This window comes from Nyctereutes procyonoides, unplaced genomic scaffold, assembly GCF_905146905.1.
Source record: "Nyctereutes procyonoides isolate TBG_1078 unplaced genomic scaffold, NYPRO_anot_genome, whole genome shotgun sequence".
In the NCBI taxonomy this organism is placed as follows: domain Eukaryota; kingdom Metazoa; phylum Chordata; class Mammalia; order Carnivora; family Canidae; genus Nyctereutes; species Nyctereutes procyonoides.
In genome coordinates this window covers 57,446,262-57,455,310 of record NW_026575125.1, presented here as the reverse complement: position 1 = coordinate 57,455,310, position 9,049 = coordinate 57,446,262, and the positions used below count along the sequence as shown (strand labels likewise).

The 9,049-nt window shown below is 37.9% G+C and overlaps 1 protein-coding gene across 1 annotated transcript in view; it reads right to left on the bottom strand.

Moving 5' to 3' along the window:
• Positions 1–569: 569 nt before the first annotated feature.
• UPRT (uracil phosphoribosyltransferase homolog) overlaps positions 570–9,049 on the bottom strand; it is a 60,478-nt gene continuing 51,998 nt past the window's right edge. Inside the window, exons 7-9 of the mRNA XM_055338047.1 lie at positions 5,855–6,016; positions 4,727–4,825; positions 570–1,916 (exon numbers count right to left, since the gene is read on the bottom strand). Coding sequence (XP_055194022.1) covers positions 1,810–1,916; positions 4,727–4,825; positions 5,855–6,016 — 368 coding nt within the window. The 3' untranslated portion in view covers positions 570–1,809. The remainder of the gene's footprint in view (positions 1,917–4,726; positions 4,826–5,854; positions 6,017–9,049) is intronic.

Genomic DNA, 9,049 nt, shown 5'->3' with positions numbered 1-9,049 from the left:
CAAATACAGTACAATTTCATTCATATGTGGAATTTAAGAAATAAAAGAAATGACCATGATGGGGGAGAGTAAGGTAAACAAGGTAACAGACTTGTTTTTTTATTTTTATTTTTTTTTAGGAAACAGACTCTTAACTATAGAAAACAAACTGATGGTGACTAGAGGGGACAGAGGGTGGGAGATGGGTTAAATAGATGGTGGGGATTAAAGAGTGCACTTGTGATGAGCACTGGGTATTGCACGTAAGTGTTGAATCACTAAATTCAACACCAGAAACTAATATTACACCATATGTTAACTAACATACAATGAATTTAAATAAAAACTAAAAAAATTGAAAATAAAGCGAAAAAATATAGTGAAGCCTTTGTAGCATTCCTAGGCTCTATAGGGAAAATGCATTCCATTGTACACCAGCTTTCCTTCCTCTCCCCTAATTGTTGCTGACTTTCCTCAGCTTTGGTTCTAAGAAACTCCCTGATGCTCTTTCTGAATTTTTTGGAACACAGGCCCACAACAGCTGCTTAGGGGGCTATGAGAGTATAATTATTCAAGTCATCAGTCAGAGCCACTGTTAAAATGTTTAATATCAATGTAAAATAAGATCAGGATTTCACAAACAAGTTTCAGCACACAAACACTGATTTCTACAACAGTTTGTCTTCCTTTCAGAGGCCTAAATATAAACACACATAAATCTTAAGGATTTAAAAAATATCATGGTTTTTTAACATTAATACAACTACAGTTGACAAGCATGCAAAAGAACTCATTTCCAAATTGAATGAAATATCCAAATTAAAAATGTAGCAGTTTAATGTACTTATTGGTCATAAAACTCAGCAAGAAACTGTTCTTTCCCCCATACCTCAAAAAACTACCACAAATTCCTTTCTAGGGCACTGATGGCATTAACAGTACTTAGCCCACCCTTGTCAGCATCCAGATATCCCTGATTCAATCTATCTATGTAAATAAATGTTACAGTTTCAGTTGTTGAAAATGCTCACCATCTTCTTCACTGCATTATACTTGGCAAAGCATCTACCAACCATGCACAGGATAGGAATTGAGCCATGAAAAACATAATGGCTTGACTGAAGAGGTAACCATATAACCTGGGTCTGCTAATTGAGTGAGGATATTAGTGGAAATGTAAAATTCCAGGAAGCATTCTTTTTTTCATCCTCTCCAAGTAACCAGCAGGTACAGTACTGGGAATAAAGAGGAGAAGCAGGTGACAACAGCCATAAACATGAAATTTCCCTAGAACTAAAAGGAAACTAAACAAAATGTAAAGTATAGTGGACCAAAGAATGGACTTTCACTTGGGCTTTTACTGTGGCAGCTAACAATGTCCAAACTGAGAGGTTGAAAAATTATGAAACAATTTTGGGGCACCTGGGTGGCTCGGTCAATTAAATATCCGACTCTTGATCTCAGCACAGGTCTTGATCTCAGGGTTGTGGGTTCAAGCCCCCACACTGGGCTCCATGCTGGGTGTGGAGCCTACTTAAAAATATATTAGGAAATAGTTTCTATGCCCTGAGGGATCATCAACTTGCATAAGAATACTATTAAAATATTTTCTAAGAGTTGTGTGTACTTCCCTATTGAATTTGGTACCAACAATAAAGAAATAACCAAATAAATTAAATAAACCTCAAATAGTTCCTCTTTACTATACTCACTCCCAAAAATTACAAAGCAAAATTTTCTCTGCCATCCCTCAAGTGAATTAATAAAACAAGTAGAAACTCAAACATTAAATGTAATATTACACAAGATAATTAATTTTCCTTTGGTAACTCAGTCTGTCCCAAAGTATTTCTGTCCAAAATGTGTAGGCGCAACAGGATGAACTTCAGTAGTTAAAATTGTGATCTCGGGAAACTCCTGAATGATTGATTTGGCACCTTCAAAAAATAAAAGGAAAATTGCTGTTATGGTATAACTTTTTGGTAACAGTCACTGGAATTCAGGAATTTTATAGTCACTAGGTATAATATAGACAGAAGACAGAAAGCAATGACCTTTAAATACCTAGTCAGATTTGACTAATCTCTTAGTTTACATGTCTGATATCTGAAAAACTTTGACAATCATCACACTATGCCTCCACCCATTCACTGATAAATTCCTTGAATCAAATTGTTTTCTAACCAAGATTTTTAAAATACATACAGTTATAGCAACTTTCTCCCTGGAGAGTCTTTGCTTTGTTTTGTTTCATTTTAAAGGCAGATGGATGCGTAATATCCCATTGTATTACTCAGCCATTAGAAAAGATGAATACCCACCATTTGTTTCAACTTGGATGGAACTGGAGGGTACTATGCTGAGTGAAGTAAGTCAATCAGAGAAGGACAAACATTATATGGTTTCACTCATGTGGGGAATATAAAGAATAGTGAAAGGGATTATAGGGGAAAGGAGAGAAAATGGGAAAATCAGAGAGGGTGACAGAACATGAGAGACTCCTAACTCTGGGAAATGAACAAGGGGTAGTAGAAGGGGAGGTGGGCAGGTGGATGGGGTGAGTGGGTGACAGGGACTGAGAGGGGCACTGGATGGGATGAGCACTGGGTGTTCTATGTTGGCAAATTGAACTCCAATAAAAAAATATACAAAAATAAACATAAATAAAACCAGAAAAAAATTAAAGGCAGATGGAATAGAAAGAATACAACCCTTTCGGGATCCCTGGGTGGCGCAGCGGTTTGGCGCCTGCCTTTGGCCCAGGGCGCAATCCTGGAGACCCGGGATCGAATCCCACATCAGGCTCCCGGTGCATGGAGCCTGCTTCTCCCTCTGCCTGTGTCTCTGCCTCTCTCTCTCTCTCTCTCTGTGACTATCAAAAATAAATAAAAAAAAATTTAAAAAAAAAGAATACAACCCTTTCCAGAAACAGGATCATATATAAGATGATGGTTTCTCAACTGCAACCCTGCAAAACAAGTGTAAAAACTTCCTTGGTATGTCAGAGTGAGCTAGCTTTTAGAAGTTAGGACTTTAGCTTTGGGGTTGCAGGAAAAAGGACTAGCTAGTAGCTTCACCAAACTAAAAAACCATAGCAATGCTGCCACAGAATATGACTTTTTTCATCTGTAATGTCAAAGAATAGTATATTATTCTAATGTATACTCTTGGAACTAATAGTTACTTTTCAACTTCCAAAGGCAGAAAACCCAGTAATTATTTGATTATCTTAATGTTTACAGTGCTACCTCTGCTGTATATATATATATATATATATATATATATATATATATATATATATATGACAAAGCAAATTGCCCTTTGTCACCATCAACATTTGAACTACAGGTAAATTTTTATTATGAAACAACAAAATAATCAATGGTCTACTGAAAGCAGCCCTCCCAATTGTATACACTATAGCCTCTTCAAGGTTGGCTGAGACTGGGAACTTTTGGAAATGAGGAAACACCCTAGCTAGAAGCTATATATTTCTCTTTCTTTTCAATTATGAAACAAATACAAATTCCTTGTCAAATATTTGTAAAATACAAAGAAAAACCTTAAAAAATAAAATGAATTGCTTAGAGTCTCACCATCTTAAGATAACCACCATTGATATAGTGTGTATTTTAAAATGAAAATTGAAATAGATTATGCATCTGTCTAGCCTCTCATGCTAAGGAAAGACTTATTAGCTTCTATGTTAAGTCCAAATCTGATTTTGGTAGTCATAACAGTCATAATATGTATTAGTCCTCTCTAAACTTGGTGATAATATTTTACGTTATTCTAATGCTGTTATGTTTTAAACATGCTTTTTTACATTTACATGGAGATTTTCAATGTTATTAAATATTTGAAAATATGAGTTAACAGTTACAGAATATTACATCCTTTGAATCTATATTTATTTAGACATTTCTTTATTGTAAGTCAACTTTCACTTCTTTTTAAAGATTTTATTTATTTATTCATGAGAGGCAGAGACACAGGCAGAGGGAGAAGCAGGCCCCCTGCAAGGAGCCTGATGTGGGACTCAATCTCGAATCCCAGGATCATGCCCTGAGCCAAAGGCAGATGATCAACCGCTGAGCCACCCAGGCGTCCCTCAAATTTCTTTTACACTAAATATAACTCTGCAGTGAATACCCCAAAGGCTAAATTTCTATATGTATGTCTGATTATTTTCTTAGGATACTTTCACATATGTCCTCGATTGTATAGCAAAAAACTAGGACCTTATATTAGGCTGACTTTCCTGAGGAAATGGAGAACACAGTTCTACCATTATGCCCTTTGGACAGAAGTAGAACTTAGAAAACTTCTGTTCTTTGCTTCATACTGGAAAGTTTATGTAACAAGACCACAAGGCTAAACAGAACCTCAAGTTTCTTACTGTTTGGAAGCAGTTCTCAGGCTCAGGTGAGAAGTCAGGAAAAACAGGGACATTTCAGCCATTTGCAGGCTCCACCCATACAAAAATACCAGGAAAACAACTGCAATCCCCCTCAAAGGGGTTAGTTCATACTTTTCCATATGAATTTGAACATTAGAATGGTATAAAAATACTGTTATCACTAAGCTTAGAGATGATAAACACAAGTTATGAACTACCAATATTAGATATAGATTTAATGTGGAGGAAGCAAATGAACTTTTCTTCATGATGAGAGTCTGGACAGATATACACTCACCCAACCCATGACCATCTGGAGCCCCAGTAACCACCTCATGCTGAACTCACCATGAGGAGTAGAGAACAGACTAAGTAGGATGATAACACTGGGTTGAACTCCATGTTCTATAAGAACCTTTACAGCTTCAATTACAGTATTTCCAGTACCTGAAATCAAAAGATAACCAAATGCATTAGCAACTTTAACATTTATCTCAAAACATATTTGAAGTTTATTGTTAAATAAAGGCAATTTAGAAATCTGACATAAAACACGAGGCAAAGCTTCATTTGAAGGTGTGTGGTCTTTATCAATGACATTCTTTTCTTAACGATTTTATTTATTTACTCATTCATTTATTCCTTTATTCGAGAGAGTAGGGGGCGGAGCCTGATGCTGGGCTTGATTTCACGATTCTGAACCAAAACCAAGAGTTGGATGCCTAACCCCAGATGCACAATCCATGGTGTTATTTTCAATAATGGACATCATACACACACTTTTCAGCTTTCAAATACACAACAAACCCCAAATTTATTCGATATTTGAGATATCAAATTTGACACCCACCCTCCACTACCAACCTTGGGAGACAATGCTGTTTGTGATCTGATTAAGCTCATAAAACAGAATAGGAGAAAAAAATTACTTTTAGAGAGGATAAATCCTTGAGAAATTCATTGCTATATTAATTGGGCTAGAGAAGGGACATATTTCAATAAATTTTCTGTGTTCTATATATTTTGCCTCAGATCCTTTGCTTTAGAGCTTTCATTCATTTTAAAACAAAAGTTCTTTGGAGCTAATAAAGTTTAGACAATGTATATTCTCTTATTACACAATAAAAATTTCCCAGTTAGGGGATCCCTGGGTGGCGCAGCGGTTTGGTGCCTGCCTTTGGCCCAGGGCGCGATCCTGGAGACCCGGGATTGAATCCCACGTCGGGCTCCTGGTGCATGGAGCCTGCTTCTCCCTCTGCCTGTGTCTCTGCCTCTCTCTCTCTGTGACTATCATAAATAAATAAAAATTAAAAAAAAATTCCCCAGTTAACTGCCCAGGGCAACTCCAAATCCAACTGAGAAAAAATACATTTAGAATCAGTTTTGCCTTTATATAAGGGTATCTAAAAGACAGTCACTAAGTCAAATTGATTTAAACCATAAACAAAGTATACAAATTAAACTCCAGCCACTCACTGAGAATTGGATACATCAGAAGGACTTTTCTCCGGTAAATGTCTGGGGGGAACTTAGCATAATATACTTTGGCTCTTTGTGTCTCTTCATCACTCTGAATCAGGATCTTCCCAATTCGTATGGATCGACAGCAGTCTCGTAAACCTTGTTCCATTGCCTCACCTTGAAGACAGAAATTTTTAAAAAGAAAAAAAAAGAGTTGACAGAATTGAAGTCCCAAAATAGACCAAAGCAGAGTGTGTGTGGCCATTATTAATACAAAAAGAACATTGTCAAGATGGGAGCAATTCTTCTTAAGCTAAGAACTTTTATTTCTGATATGCTCTTATTTTATACTTAGTGCAGGTCAAGTAAACCAGATTAAGGGCTGGTCAATGAAAATAGGATAAGCTAGTTTTATTGCTGGCTTTCAAGTTCCTTCCTTCTCCTCCCCCAAGAAACATAACAAACACTAGTACTACCCTCTTGGTTTCTGAACACAGTTATTTTTAGTCTAAATTCCTTTAAGGAAGGTTGCCAAAAGTGAATCACTCTCACACCATCCTCAAGATTTTAGGCTATATCAGAATTCGATCTGTACTGTTATTTACTTAATATTTTTCTTTAAATAAACTATTTTCATTTACATTTATTTTAAGAGGAAACTTTCTATCACTGTTGTAAACATAAAAACAGTTTCTAAAATATATGAAAATCAACCAATAGCTAATAAGATTAAAAAATAACCCTGTCTATGCATTACCCCAAGGTCATCTGCTATATACTAGGGCTGTGAGGATGCTGTTACCTTTAGAGCAGGAACTGGACTAAAATAGAAGAAAAAATGCCTTAAAAGCCCATCTCCATTGTCTTCACCAGTTTTTAATTATTTTTTTTAATTTTTTTACTTATTTATGATAGTCACAGAGAGAGAAAGAGAGAGAGGCAGAGACACAGGCAGAGGGAGAAGCAGGCTCCACGCACCGGGAGCCCGACATAGGACTCAATCCCAAGTCTCCAGGACCGGGCCCTGGGCCAAAGGCAGGCGCCAAACCGCTGCGCCACCCAGGGATCCCCGTCTTCACCAGTTTTTAAAAAGTTAAATAACATTGTCCTGAAAATCCTATCATTGCTTAAAAGCTATCTTATATTTTTTTAAAAAAAAAGGAGCTTAAAGCTCCTATTTTACTTGAGGCCTTCAATTGTTCACCAAAAGAAATACACAGCCAGAGAAAAGGCAATGCTTATATGTGAAAATATCCATCGTCTCCAGTGCAAGCAAATGAGGCTTCCACTGAAGCTTGGATCTTGTAAAAAATTAATTAATTAATTTGTTAATTAATTTATTTATGTATTTATTAAGTTGCTGAATGGAAGTAACCATCCCCATATAACAGGCAGACATTCTAATTACAGGCACATAATTTTTTTTCTCATTAAACTTTTGTTTTAATGGGTCTCAAAATTCTGTGACAGATTTTTGGTCAAGTTGTTTCCATTAAAAAGTACTGATTTTAAAAACTAATAACTTAAAACTGCCACACACGCACAAAAAGAAAAAAAAATGATCCACAAAACATTCTCCTTTCCTTCTGAAGGTTTTATGATGCATTGTTATCATTAACCAGTCTTTACTATTAAACTTAAATGGCCAATTGACACAAACAGTTATGAGACGGTTCTTCCACCACTGATTAAGACTGGGGTGGCAGGTATTGGGGATAATATTCATTTAGCCTTCTGAGCTTTCTGGGCAGACTTGGTGACTTTGCCAGCTCCAGCTGCCTTCTTGTCCACTGCTTTGATGACACCCACAGCAACCATCTGTCTCATGTCACGAACAGCAAAATGGCCCAGAGGAGGATAGTCAGAGAAGCTCTTAACACACATTGGTTTGCCAGGAACCATATCAACAATGGCAGCATCCCCAGATTTCAAGAACTTGGGACCATCTTCCAGCTTCTTTCCGGAACGACGATCTATCTTTTCCTTCAGCTCAGCAAACTTGCAAGCAATGTGAGCTGTGTGACAATCCAGCACAGGTGCATATCCAGCACTGATTTGGCCTGGATGGTTCAGGATAATCACCTGAGCTGTGAAGCCAGCTGCTTCCATTGGTGGGTCATTTTCTCTGTCACCAGCCACGTTGCCACAACGAACATCTTTGACAGATACGTTCTTGACATTGAAGCCCACATTGTCCCCAGGAAGAGCCTCACTCAAAGCTTCATGGTGCATTTCAACAGACTTTACTTCAGTTGTAACACTGACTGGAGCAAAGGTGACCACCATACCAGGCTTAAGAACACCAGTCTCCACTCGACCCACTGGTACAGTACCAATACCACCAATTTTGTAGACGTCTTGGAGAGGCAGACACAAGGGCTTATCAGTTGGACGAGTTGGTGGCAGAATGCAATCCAGGGCTTCAAGCAGTGTGGTTCCACTGGCATTTCCATCTTTACGGGTGACTTTAAATCCCTTGAACCAAGGCATGTTAGTACTTGGCTCCAGCATGTTGTCACCATTCCAACCAGAAATTGGCATAAATGCTACTGTGTCAGGGTTGTAGCCAATTTTCTTAATGTAGGTGCTGACTTCCTTAACGATTTCCTCGTATCTCTTCTGGCTGTAGGGAAGTTCAGTGGAATCCATTTTGTTAACACCAACAATTAGTTGTTTTACACCCAGTGTATAAGCCAGAAGGGCATGCTCATGGGTCTGCCCATTCTTGGAGATACCTGCTTCAAATTCACCAACACCAGCAGCAACAATCAGGACAGCACAGTCAGCCTGAGATGTGCCTGTAATCATGTTTTTGATAAAGTCTCTGTGTCCTGGGGCATCAATGATGGTCACATACATAATACTTGCTGGACTCGAATTTCCACAGGGAGATATCAATGGTGATACCACGTTCACATTCAGCTTTCAGTTTATCCAAGACCCAGGCATACTTGAAGGAGCCTTTTCCCATCTCAGCAGCCTCCTTCTCAAATTTTTCGATAGTTCTTTTGTCGATCCCACCACATTTGTAGATCAGATGGCCAGTAGTGGTAGACTTGCCCGAATCTACCAGTCCAATGACGATGATGTTGATGTGAGTCTTTTCCTTTCCCATTTTGGTTTAGGTTTAGCGGTGGTTTTCACGACACCTGTGTTCTGGCGGCAAACCCGTTGCGAAAAAGTGGCACATAATTTTGTTGCACAAAGTCT